This window comes from Excalfactoria chinensis, chromosome 8 (assembly GCF_039878825.1).
Source record: "Excalfactoria chinensis isolate bCotChi1 chromosome 8, bCotChi1.hap2, whole genome shotgun sequence".
Lineage (NCBI taxonomy): Eukaryota > Metazoa > Chordata > Aves > Galliformes > Phasianidae > Excalfactoria > Excalfactoria chinensis.
Window position 1 is genome coordinate 10607632 of NC_092832.1, and position 17750 is coordinate 10625381.

General features: G+C 38.1%; 1 protein-coding gene across 2 annotated transcripts in view; it reads left to right on the forward strand.

The window, feature by feature from the left end:
• The window catches only part of BTBD8 (BTB domain containing 8), a 33013-nt gene extending 16988 nt beyond the window's left edge, over window positions 1–16025 (forward strand). For both annotated transcript variants that reach the window (XM_072343748.1, XM_072343750.1), the window contains 7 exons: window positions 220–349; window positions 2835–2896; window positions 3591–4230; window positions 4673–4760; window positions 5329–5468; window positions 6546–8894; window positions 10220–16025. In XM_072343748.1, coding sequence (XP_072199849.1) covers window positions 220–349; window positions 2835–2896; window positions 3591–4230; window positions 4673–4760; window positions 5329–5468; window positions 6546–8894; window positions 10220–10689 — 3879 coding nt within the window. In that variant the 3' untranslated portion in view covers window positions 10690–16025. The remainder of the gene's footprint in view (window positions 1–219; window positions 350–2834; window positions 2897–3590; window positions 4231–4672; window positions 4761–5328; window positions 5469–6545; window positions 8895–10219) is intronic.
• Window positions 16026–17750: the final 1725 nt, after the last annotated feature.

The window sequence follows — 17750 nt, forward strand, 5'->3', positions numbered from 1 at the left end:
GTCTGCCTTGAAATGATTCGATGTCAAAGTATTGTAAAAAATTACCATGGTGGGCAATAATCCTTCAAAAACAGCATCTCCATCTACCAGGCCATTATAAAATATAAGTGATGACATCATTGATCTAGCTTAGGGAGTAAGTAGATTCTGAAAGGAATAATGACTGGTTGCTATGACAATATGCCTCTCGCCAGCTGCTGATTTGTTACTTGAACACAGGGTTTTACGTGCAAGATCCAGGCTCTGCATGATAAGCTCTGGGTCTTCCTGGTTCAGTCTTTTTATGCTGTTCGTCACACAGAAGGCTGGAAGCTGATGAGGCCAGACCATCAACAGAAAATACAAGCAGGTATGTCTGGCATCAACTGCCATTAGAATTTTTTAGTAATCTGTTTAGCAGATAAAATGTAGGTGGTATCGTGGAGCCGGAGACGAATCAAAGCACGATTTGTCATGCTTTGGGTTTCTGTAATGTCATTTTAAAATAGATGCATGAGAGCATGCTTAGGTAGTTTCAACACAGAAATCAGTAAGTCTCCCCTGCTTTTATTTTCAGGAGAGTATATACTAGGAAGCAGAAATATCTAGGTTGGTTCTACTATTGTTTACAGCTACTCTAAATCATTTAAAATACTGCAGTGGGATTAGAAGCCTTATCTGTCTCATTTTTAAGGAGATAAGCACTGTGGAAGTATTAAATGTACCTAAAGCAGATGATCCGTTCCATGAATTCTGTTTCTGCCCTTTATCTTATTCTACATAATGCCTAAATTTTGCTTGTCTCTTGCATAATGCTTCTCTCGGGCTCTGGGAGTAAACGCAGCCAGCTTGCCTTCACAGTTGATTGGTATTGTGACATTGTGTGTGCTACTGCAGAGCCCCCGAGGAGCTGCACAGCGTTCACTAAAAATTGTAGCAGGCAGCACTCCCAACAAAAAGGAGTTTTTGTTCTGTGCGTTTCTTTGTTTTAAAGCCCACAAGTATCCTGAGGGTGCGGAACCCGCCATCGAGTTTGGGCTGTGGCTGAACGTTAGCTTTGATGGCACAGTGTTATAACAGGAAAGAATGTTTAAGACCTCTTTAAAATCAAAGCACTTTTGATTCAAAGAAGGTAAACATTGCAGTGTTCTTTTTGTTCAAGACGCCAGGAGCTACACTATGGGAGCTACAGAGCTGTTTGTTTGTGCCGACAGGCTGCTGAAAATTTTATTCCAGAATTACAGCACGCTGAGAGAAAGATGCAGCGTCAGTCTTGGAGTGTGATTTTGGGGTGTAGTCGAATAAGGTCTCGCTGCTACTGGAGAAAACAGGCTTATGATTGTTTCATTCTGGATTATGAAGTTGTGCAGAAGCTAAGGAGCTGGCTTCAGAAAAAAAAAGAAGGGTCTGTTTGCTTTGTTCGTATCACTGTTCCCTTATTGTAAGTAATGTTCAGACTGACTGACACTAGTGCTTTCAAGACAAAGCAAAATACTTAAGGCTGAGGTGTGCCTTAGTTGTCCAAACTCCATATTGCCAGATACTGTTGTTTTTTTCCTAGATTAAACTGTAACCCGGAGTTAGCATACATGTTGTTTGTAAACAGCGAGGCTGCGTGAGTTATCTGGCTTTAATTACAGGCCAAAAAAGAAAAAAAAATTAAATAATGTAATAGTGGTAGACAAATTTTAATCTTCAAATGAAATTGGGCTCAGATAATTTAAATCAATTTTCTGCCTCAAAGATTTCTGGTGATGGAGGTGTGTCTTTTAGGATTTTAACCTATACAGAATGGGAGGGAGCACTGGAACCGGAGGAAAAATGGCACAAGAAGACAGATGATATTGTGGGTTTTATCATTCACAGCATGTCTTGTTTTCTTAGGCAAAGGTTGACATGGATTTTATCTTAACGTATTTGTATGTATTGAAGTGCAGAGTCATTGCTGGAAAAGAAGGATGAGGTCCCTGGGGTGCCATTTTCAGCCTGTCTTTTCTTGTATGATTTCTACAGTGCTACAGTTAAAAATATTTTTATCTTAAGTAAGAATTCAGCAGAATTTTTGTTTCATTGTTACACACGGACACATTTTTGTGTATGCACAAATACTACATCAGAGCACAAGGGACTGAATGGTTAATTTTTTAGTAACATATTTAAAGGTTCTTTTTCAGCTGAAATATTTGGGGGGGAGGGAAGAGGAGACCTTATTGATTCTGGGTCTGTACACTGACTATAAATATCCTTTTCTATTCTGTAAACTCTATTGATTTAAAAGCTTTATTGGAAAGTGCTTCTCTCCCAGAGTAGAACAGTAAAGAGAAAAAAAAAGGCATTCAGTGCCTGCAGATTTCACATGACAATCACAGGGGAAGCTCTCATGACATGCAGCTATATGCAGTTTAGAGAGGCACTCTGACCTTACTGTGTACGTTCAGATAATTTGGCTTTGCTGCTGTTGAAAATTAGTATCACTTAGCTTACTGTAAACACTTTCCTATTCAAACAGTATGATTTAATCTGTAGTTGACATTATATCACTTAGAAGCCACTCTAATTGTAAATTTTTGTACACATTTTCAAAGGCCTTGGGACACTTCAAGCATTACAAGAGGTCAGATTGGACCTACAGAAGTGTGTTTTGCTGAGGGCCTACAGAACCAGAAGGGTTAAACAACTTGCTTGTGGCCATGTGACATTACATATTTTTCCATTTAACATTGCCCACATCACCAAAATTAGCCTTCATAAAATAAAGATGAATTGCTTTCTGATTTCAAATGAGAGTAGGCTGAATTGTTCCATCTTCCTTCTTTTCTGCTAAATGGTCAATAAAGGGCTTTTCCTTCTTGCAGCCGCATTTGACAAAGGTGATGACAGAAGACTTGGCAAAAAGCCTGTATTCACTAGTTCTCAGGTAAACCTCATCTCCTAACATCAGACACACTCAAACTTGAAAATATCACTCTCTTCATTATTTGTTTTATAGTCAATATTAATTTGTCAATTTTAATTAACCTTCCTTTTGGTGAATCTGTATTCTATTGGTGAACTTCAATTTCTGCACAGTCAGTAATGTCTGTTATTTTGAAACCTTTTAGGACTCGGCTTTATGCAGATAAGCTCAAATAAAAGATTGGAATTTGTGTTCAGAATCTCACATTCCCCTGTTGCTACGTAATGAAACCGATCTGTTTCCCAGAGCAAATGGTTTGCTCCTGAGCTAATGAATCTCTGCTGTTGTCAGAGCCATGGCAGCACTGTGTCTGTTCACTCCCTGCCCTGAAAAAATGTTCTTCTGGCCTCAATGCTTCTGTTGAGATTCACACTTAAAGTTACATTACTGTTTAGTAGAAAACTAGAGTGGGTTTCATATGATTTGATGGTCACTGATACGGTGTAATCACATGAAGATTCAATTTCATGTACATAATTCTCCATCAGAAAGGCACCAACTTGAGCTGAAAATATGGATTCTAAGAATTAGTTCACTTTTGAAGCTTGTTTTAGATTCCTGTACTACTTATGAAATAGCTGCGCCAGAAATTGAAGATTACCATTGTTTAGTGTGATAAATTTCTTCTGTTTTCTTTCTGGTGCTTTTTCTCTAGCTAAATAAATCCATCACTGAATTTGCTGGTAAAAGGAATATTTCTTGGACAGAACACAGCAAGAAAGATTGCTTGGGAGATTCTCCCACTAATCGGGATAAAATGAAATCTGATGGATTAGGAGCATCTGGGCATGCATCGAGCACCAATAGAAACGCTGCTAATAAGACTTCAAAGCACGAGGATGTAAAGGCAAAAGATGGCAAGAAAACAGTTTCCAAGATTAACAAAGATTTAAAACCTGGGGAAAAAGCAGCTTCACCAAAGGCTAGAGCTGTCATAAAAACAAAAATAGAAAATAATGGAAATGCAAAGGCTGAAAGCATGCTTGCCAAGCAAGATGCTGAAAAGACATCGTCTTCAAGTGGACAAAAAAGTTCAGGAAGTGTCAAAGGATTAAAGAACCATGAAGGAAAAATAGCAGGTGCCAGACCTAAAGTGCTGGCAGTGAGCTCAGGTGTGTCTGTCAAAACAAAGCCATTAAAAAAAACCACTGGGAAGGAATCTCCATCCACAGCAACTGCAGCAGGAACACCCAGCAAGTTAACAAACTCCAGCATGGATATCCACACTGCTGCCAGTGAACAGACAGAAGAATCCAAAGAGGAAAAAATGGCAGAAGAAGGAAAAAAACATACTGGTAATTTTTATATATACACATACATATATATATATATATATATATATTATTTTTTATTTTTTTTTAAACCCAAAAAAGTTGTCTGAGTTGTCCCAGGCCAGCAAGGCACTGACAAACTCCCTGGGGAAGCCTTACAAGAAAACTATAGATTGATGAAGTTCCCTTCTTTCCCTGTAAGTGAACATTAGCTCCAGAAAACAGCATAATGTTATAATAGTTTACTAGTTAGCATATTATTAGTATACTAGTAGAGTATTAAATTAATAGACTTTGCTTTTTAAAAAGTCTGTCTTCAACTGATATCCATTTAAAACGTTGCAAGTTTTACAGGTTTAGCCATCGATCTGATTCTCAATTGCTGACCTTCATATACTAGATCTTTCTTTCAGTGATATGCATTGCATTTTATCTGATAATTAAGTCTGCATTTACTTTACAACAGTGATAACGAAGCCTTCTCCAAAGACACCAAATGGAGTTGCCAACAAAAAAAAAAAGGCTGATCTTGAAGTTAATGTCACAACAAGCAGGTTTGTTATGAATCAGCACAGTGGGTTTTGTTGGTGCGTGTGTGCATGCATGCTCGTGAAATGGTATTTTTGCAGTTGAAATATTACATTTGCTATTAAGTCAACCTGTTCTCTTTACCCTGAGAATATTTCAGAATGAGTGTCTATTACATTATTAACAAAATACTGAATTAATGATTGGGGCATTTTGCTAATGAAAAACTGGCTTGTTTTTTTTTTCCATGCTAATTGTTTGAACATTGTTAAGGTCATTCACCATTCTGCACACTGGAATAGTTGATGACTACACGAGGTGTTGTGAAATTGTAATTTTGGGGATAGCTTAGACAGAGCTGCAAAAACACTAGATAGGAAGAAGTTCAAAGCCTTTGAAATATTACAGTGGTCATTTGTATTCTGATATATATGTACACATGCACATATATAGGTGAATGTATATTTTCTTTCCAAAAAAAAGTATACCTTCTAGGTTGGATTTTCAATGTTTTTATATAGGTGTATAGACTTAAATACAGACACTGCTTTGCTAATCTTTAGCTTGAAGATAACACAAATTATTTCTTTGCAGTCTAACAAAAAAAACAGCTGGAAAAGTGTCCAATGAACAAAATGCACAAGCTGTCCTAAAGAAAAAAGGGAATGGGAGTAGCAACGCTGCAACACAGCAGAAGGCTCAGGACACACCTACCCATTCTCCCAAGAACCAAGGTACAGTTTCATAGTGCAATGAAGCAGCCCTCTGCTTGTGTTTCCTCATTTTTAGTGTGAGAATTGGTTCTGTTTCCCGTATTTCACTTTTGATGACAGCCCTAACCAGTGCAATGTATCCAGGTGTCAATTTGAAAACATTTGAAGAGACAGACTTCAGTTCCACTTGTTATCTTCTGCTTGTTTAATCAGCTTTGCAGAGCCTTTTACTTGCAGTTACCTTGCACCACTGCACTTAGAACTAGGATTGTGTTCAACCAAAATCTGTAGGTCAAGCATTTATAATAAGTACAGAAGATCAGGACTGCAGACAACTTCCATGAAGTGTCAGTCTATACCACCCTTTTTTGTTGATGCCCTCAGCAGTCATTCTACTGATGCTGACCTGCCCCCAACTAATTTCAAGCACAAGTGTGGGAAATGGCTTTATAGAGCACAGAGAGGAAACTCAGCATTACAGAGATACAAAGTGCAGGATGGAGCTGCTCTTAATCTCATTTGAAGCTGGCACTTGCCAAGAGGGGTAGGAAAGTGTGTTCAGGTTACATTCTAGTATGCATTATGATACAGAAAACACAAGTCCTGTCAGTTTCTGGTTATTAGAGATCTTGCAGCATTGTCAGGCAGAGCAGGGATATTAGTTCTGCTTTTCTAATCACATTATAACTAATGTAATTATTTTCTGCCTACTTTCATTTCCTCTACAATATAAATTAAATACAGTACTCATCACTTCCTGTGCTAAAATGCTGTGCATGTGCAGTGTTTTTATCCCTATCAGATAGCTGCTGCTTTCTGCTCCAGTGATGGCTTCTTCAGCAACAGGTCAAATTCTGTTAAGTCTACAAAGTGCTTTAGTTCCAAAGATCGTATATTAAATACAAGATGCTATTTCCATCTTGTGTTTATATTTCTGTTCAATACTCTTAGTGCATTAACAAGCTTTCAATCCCTTAGCTGCACACAAACCTGAATAACCTGCTTCTCAACACAAATACACACAAGTATAAATTCAATGCATAAATGTTGACTAAAATGTACAATCTTTAGTTATTAATTTATTTTACTGTTTGCCAGGAACTGTGGGGGAGTCACCAAACTCACTGAAATCAGGAGCGTCTCCAAAACATAATGAAGAAAGGAATGTGGCACAACATCTGGTTCAGACAACAGCCCCAGAGAAACATCCTTCGGCCAAGAAGAAGAGTATTAAGCCATCACAGACACCTGTAGCAAAAACCACTGCAAAAATAGCGACGCCCAAAGCTCAAGCTCTGTCAAAGCATGGTGAAATAACAAACAATAAAGACCCAAAACCAAAAACAGCTGGGCAATCTGTACTAAAGTCTCAGTCCTCTACCCCAAAACATTCAAGGACTGAATCTCCTGTTATCCAGAAGAATACACACAACTCAGAGCACAGAAGTCCAGGACAGAAACTCGGAAAAAACACAGCTGATGTGACAACTGTTAAGCCTCATGACAACAGTGAATGCAGTTCTGCAAAGCAAAGTGAATGTCTGAAATCTGTGATGGGAGGTAGCAGAGAAGATGAGCTCTTGGCATCTTGTCAACCTGAGAAACAAAAATTATTGGATCCTGAAGATGGAGAATGCAAAATACAATCAAAATCTCCTTTAGTTACTGGAGAAACGGTTTCTAAATTGCATGTTTCACTGCAAAATGAAATGGAAGCAAGAGAAATCTGTGGGGATCAGGCTGAAATTACTGAGAATAACGACAGAAATATAGCTGATAATACTGCTGAATTTTGCTGTCATGCACAGTCCACCAGCGATGGATACTCAGACTTTTCTGAGGAAACAAATCAAAACTCTGCTACTTCAGAAGAAGTGGTAGAACAGCCAAAAGCAAAAAAAGTCTGTGTGGGACAGAGTGATCAATTAAGTACTGATACGGATCTTAACCACGGTGAAAATATTTTACCAAGCTTTTCCAAAGGGATAACTAATAAAGAGGATGTAACGTCACCTGCTCAGATTCACATGGAGGGATTTCATCCAGCTGATGAGCCGAGTTGTACATCAGCCTCTCCTGAATACAAATCAGTTACCGATTTAGATGAAGTTTCAAAACATTCCATAGAACAAATAAGAGACAAATGTTCACATAATTACATAGAGTCTATTGATCCCACAGAAATGCCAGAAAACCATGAAAATGCAGAAATTCCCTTTGTGGACCACTGGAATACTGGTACATTAGATCCAAAAGAGAGTCCTGAATCAGATACTGGCAGCGCAACTACATCCTCTGATGATATAAAACCAAGATCAGAAGATTATGATGCTGGAGGCTCTCAAGATGACGAAGGATCCAATGAGAGAGGGATTTCTAAATGCAGCACTATGTTGTGCCATGATTTTCTCGGAAGAAGCAGCAGTGACACCAGTACACCTGAAGAACTAAAAATCTATGACAGCAGCCTTAGAATAGAAGTCAAAATGAAAAAAGAAGGCTCTGATCTCTTCCGTGTTAATTCAACAAGTGATGATGAGATTCCAAGAAAAAAAACTGAAATTTGGTCTCATCAAGAAAGGGCAAGGAACAGTACCAGAGAAACCGATAATTCTACTTTTGGCAATGCACAGTTTACTCAGGAAGCAGACCAAGTTTCTTCTTCTGCTGATGAAACAGAAGATGACAGATCTGAACCAGAAAATGTCGCAGGAAACATTCTTTCATCAAATGTTCCTCTTCAGCAGTTCCAAGGAATTGATAATTTAGCTTTTGAAGATGCAACAGAAAATGCTACTGCAAGTCAAGAGTTTTCTAAAACTAAAAGTTTTAAACGGTCTGTTTTACTTTCAGTAGATGAATGTGAAGAATTGGGATCTGATGATAGAGTGGAAACTCACACTTCACGACAGCATTCAATAGATTCTCTTACTCCTTCAGATGTCTTTGACAGTGTTTCTCAGGAGCACCATGGAAAGACTTTTTATTCAAGATACTCATTGGAAATTGAAGATGGATTTTTGGATTGCAAACAGCCTAAGGATCAGGACAACAGAATGAATGAAAGTGAAAGTTCCCTCCAACATCTTCATGGTACTGAAATCCCAGGGAAGGAGGATAAAGGTGCTTCAGTGACTGAACAAAACTGTGCAGAGGAAGTACACTCAGCAGCTAGTTCTTGTCCAGGGGAAAATGAAAAAGTAAACACAAAGAATGAAATGGCCATTGAATTTCAGCAGTGCAATAAATACTTAGACAATGATGCAAAATCTCAAGAAAGACCATGTCATCTGAATCTTCATCAAAGAGAAACTAATGCTGATGTGCAAAAGAGCAACTCTGCAAAACCTGTAGAAGCCAGTAAGAATCAGATACTGACTCAGGAAGGCCAAGTGAGAGACAGTCAACCAGCACCTACTGAATACGCTAATACTGATTTACTTCCAGGTAATGTACAGAAATAGAAACATTCAATCATTCAAAAGCAAATTACTAGGGAAATCTCTGGCAATTTGTCAGGGATTGAATCCTGAACTGAAGTAATTTTGGCTAAAATTACATTAAACTTAAATATTTTTAAGTATTTCACTTTGGTACAGAATGATTGTCTGTCTGAAATATCCGTAAATACTGTGCTGCTCAATGGGAAATGTTGAAAGAAGTATTAATGTAATACTAAAAGAAAGATTGGATGCAGATTTCTGTACTTATTTTTGATCCAATCTAACATTGACAGCATCTGATGGAAACTCAGTATTTGTTTTGTCTGCTTGACAACATATAGTATGTCTGAATGGGATGTGCAATAACTATAGTAATAACCTTAACTAAAGCGCACTGAACTGTTTACCTAAACAGCTATATGCATTATTGCTGTAATTTATTTATATATTTTACATAAATTTGGATCCTTCTCCCACTGAATATAACTATTTGCCATATACATCAGTGGGAGCAGGTTTGGATTCTGACTTAGAGCTTTTGAGATGTCTACAATTCTAAATTTTACCAGTAAAAGCTTATTTCCTAAAATAGAGATTATACTTAGAACTGATGCTTATACAAAGAAAAGTTCTTATTTGTTTCATGTGGCTAGATGGAATACTTGTCTAGTTGTTTTGTGTTTCGTCTTCTTTATACCAGTAACTCAGTCTGTTTATCTCATCAAAAATATACAATAGTGTTATCAGCTATTGTGTATTCAAGAGTAATGAAAAACTGATGATGATCTATGCTCAGCCAGACTACGTAAAAAGAAGACATTAGAAGCTGTACTATTTTCTTTTTTGAAGTTTGCTTGCCGTTGCCTGCAGCTGCCCTTGCATGTGCAATGTAGAAATAAGCCTGTGGATAAACTATTTTGCTTTTAGTTCTTTTCTAAGCTGACAAAGCTTAAGTCACCATACAGTAATCATTCTCTATTAATTCGCTCCATGCACCTCCTGGTCTAAATTTAATTTATGTGGTCAATGAGAAATTTCATGTGCATTAAATGTGTATTTACATTGTCATTTTCTGTATCAGAAACTTAATTATGGAGGTTATTGTTAATTACCAGTGGTGATTGCTGCTTTAACTTAATTTATAAACCATACTTTGTTTTTTATATAGAAAATAAATGCCTAAAATTTTGTCAATTTTGTATAACCCTCCATCATTCCCTTTATAACCCAGTTGGATTATCTTTCCTGAGTTAAATTTTGCTCTACACAGCCCTTGAGGGGAGGATCACCTGCAATTTTTACATTGTACAGTATTGTGAATTATTTCAGGAGACATAGATGATTATGACACAATGGCACAAACCTGCATGTATGAGCATCGTCCTTCAAAAACCCTTTCTCCAATATATGAGATGGATGTTGGAGAAGCAATTGAGCAGAGGATGGATTCAGAAACAGCTGTTCTTGACGTGGATTTTGAAGATCAGCAGTTTGCAGAACAGGACTGGACACTTCTCAGGCAACTGTTATCTGAGCAGGACTCCAACATAGGCTTCAAAAACTCTGTTCCTGAAGACCTTAACTTAGCACAATGTCTAATCAATCAGACGCTGTTTCTAGCACGAGATGGATCAAATCCTCAGGGCACATCACAAATTGACACATTCAGTAGGTGGACTGAACTAATGTCTCCACTTGATGATTCTTCAGCAAGTATTACAGTGGCAAGCTTTTCATCTGAAGACTGTTCTTCCCCTCAGGGGGAATGGACAATTCTTGAACTGGAAACTCATCATTAAGGTGATCAAATGTTTGCAACTAACTCCAACCCATTCCCCAAATCTATTTTTGATGTGTTGTTTCCATACAGTGAAATACTGCATCAGTCAAGAACAAGCAATTCTTGGTACTGAGGCAATCTTTCTGATAGAATGAGGTAAATACGTTAATTTATAATCTAGATTTAATTGCAAGTACAGAAATTTTTCAAGTCTTAACCATATGTCTTTTCTAAAATGAACTTTGAGCATGTATTTTCTAGAATTGTTAGAAAAATTAGATGACATGAAAGAAAGATCTTGGTTTCCTCTCTAACTTTTATGTTCCTTTTGGCCACTTAATATGCTCATTGAGCAAGACCTTAAACATAACTGCACCTTTAGTAGAATTACTGCCTCCTTTTTGCCCTCCCTCTCTACATGGTGACTTCATTTTACAACAATAAAGATTCAGAATGGTTGTGTCAAAAGGTCATGTGTGCCAACACTGCTTTTAATACTAGAAGCATATTTTTGTTCGCAGGAAAGGTTTCAATAGGAATCCTATTTGGGCTTATGAATATGAACTGCTTGTTTCATCTTTTTCTGCCAGATTCCATGTTTTATTACTTCTTGTTTGCTTTGTTTACAAGTTTCTAATAATCTTTTTAATGTTATTTCCTTTAAATAGAAGGATTCAAAGGGTCTGTGCTAGAGGAAGGGCATTGTTTCTTTCTTAAAAATGTACTTAAGTATTTTTTAATGGCATAGTAGATTAATTCAGAGCTGGGAGAATGCTGCTCCTATTTGAAAACCAGCATGTCTGATACTTGTAGAAGCATACACTTTGGGTCCTAGTAGGAATTATCTGGTCTGGTGACTCTTTCACACAGCTGAAAACCTGAAGCTGAAGTACTCTATCTCCTATCTCCTCTTAGTCACCAAGAGGAAAAGTGCCTTCATAAAGCCATATGGCAGTAAAAGGCTACTAATGTTTAACTAATGGTAAAACCGTTTAAGAGAAATGCACAACATGTGCTGACTATAACCGCAGGTAATAAGGTCAGTTTTGCAAGCTTTTGTGTAACTCTAACAGTGCACCTTAATTTTGTTTAGGAACTTCATTTATTTTTGTTCATGGTCAGAAACTCTCATCTGTGTCAAAATATGACTAAAGACATCATAACTTGTCTTACCTTTGGATTTGACATAATAAAGAGCTCTGAGGCAAAACATCTACTCAAGAATGCCACTTTGTTGCACTTCTGATACAGAAGCAAAAGTGATGTTTTCCTCAAATTAACTGGAGGAGGTAATAAGGTCATTCTTTAACATCAAGAAAACAGGGAAAAAAATCCGTTTTCTGTTTGACAATGGACTTAAAAACCCATGGAAGAAAGATATTCAATATGATAATAAAAACCTTCCTCCTACTGCTTATTTAACTACTCACTGAATTGAAAAGTATCCAACAAGTAGCACACGAAGCTTCATATTTGTTGTACTGGAATACTGTCACATTATAGGGTTGTGGGTGAGTTTTGTTTGTATTTACTTTTTCAGCTGTAGTATGAAATTTAAATCAGATTCTCACTGATGTTGGTGCTATTCCTGCAATATTTTTGCATTAGAGCAGTGCTGAAGATTTGGTGAATTGTTCAGTTTATACATATGCAAGAACAGACTTCAGCTTCCCATAGCCACACAGTCTCTGTAAATGTAGCTGTATTGTTTTTAATTCATACTACCAGACTGCCTGTGAGCCTTAATCAGACCAGTATCCCACTGGCTAGACACTGTACAAACACAGAATGAAAGCAAGGTCTTCCTCGGAGTGGTTATAATCCAAGTTAAGACAAAAGCTTTTACAAAAACAACGTGGATGGAAAAGCAAAATCAGAGTCAATATTTGCCCATCTAATTAGCAATTGTTTCAGCGCACCATCCTGTAATCATTATGGAAAGGGAAAATTGGAGGTTAAAATTTGAAGACCAGATAATGAGGGACAAATGCTTGAAAACTTAATACACAGCAATCAAAGCTAGCATCGTGGGCCCCAAGTAACTGGTAAGAGCTCCCAGCGACCTACACAGTATAGGACAGTGTATGTACATCTGTTGAAATGGCTGAGGGAAATCAGCGATGATAAAGAAGAGACAGCACAGTCAGAGCTATTGCTAAGGATTTCTCTTGGCAGTAGTATTTTAAATGAATCAGAGCAGTAAAACCGCTTTTGTCAAAACCTAAGATGAGAAAGATCCAGACAAACAAATACTGACGACTACATCAAATCCAGCTATGTGTGGATAAGGATGTCTGTGCCTTACGGGGAATTAAGAAGCTGAGAAATTCAAAAACCAGGACTTAGAAACTATACTTTACACTGCTGACCCTGGGTGTGTCTATCCTGAATGACATTTACCAAGTGAAAAACAACTGTTTAACCATTTCTAAACATTTAACATACATGGACATATTAAGTTTAAAACAGGCTAGACCTTATATTCATAAAGTACAGCAAAAGAATTCAGTATATAAACACAATGACTACAGGAAACAGTTACTTCAGATAAAGATATGCATATTATAATAAAATCTGAGTATTGTTGAAAAAGATTAGTAACAAAGTTCAAGAAGTGTGGCTTGCTGGCAGTACTTCTTCATTTCTGGGTAATGTGACTTGACTGTACATGTTTCATAGTTATTCCACATTTTTCTTTGCAAGGTATTAGATCTGTTTCAAAACAATACTGAATTCCCAGCGTTATTACTGGGAGGAGCTACTGGGCAAGGAAGTTCCCATTTTTCTCACACGCACGCTGCCCATGATATGAGTTCCCTAACATTGTCTGTCTGTCTTTCAGGAAGTAAATTAACAAAAAAATAGAGCTAATTACAGATTGCAGGAGATCATTTTAAAACTATGAATATACGTCATCTGCAAAGTAATTGCTAGCATGCTCGTTCTACTTTGTTTCAGAAAATCTAAACCCTTGCATGAAGGAAGTAAGAACTGCTATTATGTTGTTCATCTGCTGCTCAGAACTAAGATGCCTGAATAGACAGTTTTGCTACCACTAACATCAAAGGGAAATCTCCTGTTGACCTCAGCTGAAGCAGGTTCAGGACTTAGCTTTATTAACTGCATGTACTAGAAGTGCTACTTTTCCAATATATGTATTTCACACTCCTGTGACTTTTATTCTATCTTACTATTGTAGATGTGACAAATTGCAGCTAGAAAGACTTCAATTTAGGAGTCATAATTGTATGTATTCCGTTAATATTTCATGACTGGAGTGATTTAACATTTGTACAATGATAGATGACATTCTTGCCAGGACTATGCAGGAACCAAGGACGAAAGATAGAAGCAGCAGTCCTGTTGGAACGGATGACTCCATGGAAACAGGCTTTTAGATTTGAAAATCCAATACAGAAACAAACTTGAACCTCTTGTAGCAAATCCATCGTGGTTTCCACCCGTACCTTTTGAACACGAGCTGCAGAGACTGTTTTTGAAAAATAAGCTCCACTGCACTCAGTTTGGGGAAAAAATAAACAAAATCCCAGCTCCAATCCATTCACTTTAAATGAAGCTTCCTATCAGCTACTGCTACATATGTTTAAGCAAACAAAACCTGCTGCAGTGGAAGATTATTTACATTAGAAGTGGCTCTCAATTTAAAAATACAATAATAAAATACTGGTCTCTATTTCTTTTAACCTTTGATAACTATTAAGCTCTACAGGGCATGTGTGCACAGGCACACCTGTTTATTCTTGCATTTGACTTTCCCTTTATACTTGCTGTGTAATCACCTGCCCTGTATAGTCAATTAGGCTATAGCTCTGCAAATGTAAGTGAATGCGCTTCAACATTTGCAGACTGGCTTTCAGGTTAACGTTCACTTCTCAGAAAGGGTAATGGAACTGGCACTGGGGGCATGCAACGTGCATATTGATGTTATTATGTGTTACTCAACTTAATGAGGCTCTAATCCTGATCAGCCATCTGGAAGCAGTTAAAGTATGAGATAATTAATAATGGAAAGCTATTAAGTTGCTTCCTTAATCTCCTTGATTTATTGCTGGAGTTCCCAGCTCAGAAGACCATTCAGTTAGAGAAAGCAAAGTTGTGAAATACAACATTTTGCATTATTAGCAACAAAAGATCTATTGCACCATGAAACACAAATACTGGCCAGATCTTCAAGAAATGAAGCTTCAGCACTTGGGACAGGAGGACCAAAACCTCAGAAACTACATACGGTTAGCAAGGACATTAACAGTCAAAATAGCTTTTGCATGTTAGCAGAAGGTGGCTTAAGCAGAGAGGAGTGAGTGAATACTTGGATCAATCTGAAGAGACTTGCATCTACAGACCCAGGGGCTGACCCAATTACTCAGGCAATTCATCAGATCTTACATTTATGCACACAAGTAAATGGGACACTGACATTTTCTCAGTTCTCACCGAAGTTAGCATGGGCTGTATCAGATCTGTATTTATCTGTATTTATAAGAATCAGGATATTTTAAAGTACCTGAACAGAAAGATGGATAACCAGGATATCGTTCCAGCTTATATATCAGCTCAAAACTGAGCTGAGTAAGAGTGTAACAAATGACTAAAGTTCACATCCTCATACCTGCAATCTTTACTTAGTCCTCGGGCACCCTGGGTTCACTCTAATCAAACAGATGTGCGATTATCTCAAACATGGGCTTAGTGAAGTCATTTCTGTTCTTCACTTTTTTATATCATCCCCTTTGATCATGGCATGGCATCCTGCATCTCCATAGAGCATCATGCTGAAGATTAACATAACTGGGCAGACCAGATGCAGTGTAGGTAGCATCTAAACTTTGTTACCTCCATAGAATGAGGTAGTTTTCACACCCACGAATGTAAGAAATGTAAGTGAAATTTTTTACCTGTGACAAAATCCCTGCCTATATCTCTGTGGTAGAGCAAGAAATTAAAATCCCTGGTTTTTGGACTATCATACTCCAGTAATTTAGATTAATTTTATATATGAGTAGTAGGATGCAGTTAGAGAAAAGTTTTGAGTCACTACCTGTAGTCCATGGCATTAAAATCCTTATATTTTAACCATTCCATCTTTGGGAGAGTAAGGGGCATGTTCTCAGACTGAATGCTTGCATGTTTTCAACTTGCTTGCTTTCCAAACGTCAATTAGCTGGGGCCCAAGTAACCACATTTCCAAGTGATTCCTCGTGAGCCCATTCTTCTGTTTCCAGAATCGCTGTAGGGTTGCATAGTCCCACAAGCTTTCTTCCCCATGCTACATATTGGAGATTCTTAATTGATTTGTGTATGACAGAAAGAAATAATAAATCCTATGTATAACTTAAATGCTGAGTCACTGTACTTACTGAGTGTGTGGGCTGCTGCCAATATTAAATCTCTAGCTTTGTAAACTGAGGAAAAAAAAGTTACTTTCTTTTTCTATCCATTCAGTGGGCCTTTGGATCCACCTTCCTTCTTTCCCCCCCCCCCCCCCCCCCCCCACATTCATCAGGGAAAGAACTACTTTATCTTTGATCATATCAGAAGAGAACAAAACAGATGATGAATGTGAAGATGAAAAAAAAAATTTCTTTAATATCCATAGAAGAGGCCTTTGCAACTGCCCAACAAAAACTGATCAAAAAGTGCTGATACAGAACATGCAGGATACGACCCAGGAATGTGAAGAGAAACATTAATTTCACAATAAATGCTGCCCTGTCATAAATGAGTTATTAATCCAAACACTTAAGCCATTATCTTCATCATATGTGAGTTCTAATCCCCGAGTCTTTCCATTACTGCCTAAGAAAGGGTTCTCAGATGTGCACCTATGGGTTACTTGATATGCTGCCAGACAGAGCCCTATTCTACCTCTCTGCTGCAGCTTCACCTGTATGTGAAATGCACCATGCAGACACGTGGAAAAGGAACGCTCTTGAGAGTTTAAAGCTAGGGCTAGCAGAACATCAGAGATCATCACAGCAGCAATAACTGTAAGTGATGAAGTGAGACCAACTCCTGTTCTTTACCATAAAAGCACAGCATACAATAAATAAATGAATAAATAAATCACAGAATTTTAGAGGTTGGAAAGGGCCTCTAAGGACTGTCTAGTCCAAACCCTCCACCAAAGTCAGTAAATCCTTTCATTTAGAACTACTTTGCTTGCTACTTGATTTGCTATTAGAATTCAAACCATGCCCCTCAGTGCACTGTTCAGACCCTCAAGATTAAGATTCCAAAGCTGTAGAGGAACAGAAGGCCCTTCATAACATCAGATACTCACACTCAGCACTGAATTAGCACAGCTATGACAGCAAAGCAGAATTTAGATCTTAATATCAGGCAGCTGATAGAACGCTCTGCAGAATCTTCCAGACCCAGCTCTATTCATATGGCCTCCTACTTAGATAGGAGGAACCAGCTGCATTCACATTCCAAAACCAAACCTAGTCAGCCCACATAGAAATACTGATGCACCACTGGGAACAACTGCTGAATATACATTCGAGTGTTTTATTTTGTTTTATAGTTCCTATAAAACTATTCACGCTAATTATAGTTATCCTAGTGGTAAAAGGACAAAATTCCTCCAAATTCCTCGATTCTGCTGTGTGTAAAAACAACACTTCAGGACAAGCCTCTGGCAGATGTCAGGCTCCAGGAAAGAGAAAGCCAAGTCACACAGTCAGACTGAGGCTCACACGGCATCGCTGAACACACGCTCGGTCCCGACCAGAACTGATCCCTGCCCAGATCCCAGCCTGGGGCTCCCAGCATCGCACTGCCTGACACTTGGGGCTGAACTGCCAGGCGGCAGCAGGTCCTGCTCCTCACTGAACATTCACAGTCTCATTCCTATTTCAACTGCACGCTCTCGTCAAATGCGGCGACAGGCAGAAAAAAACACCATTTTTGCATGTTTTAAAACAACACCTACAGCCAAAATACAAACAGGAAGTACTTTCCACTAAACCGAAGCGGTTTGTACCTCATTATTCACCTGCTTGTGGCTGCAGCGCCTCCTGGGGGCCGCGAGGAAGCGGAGCCCCGTGCAGCACCTCC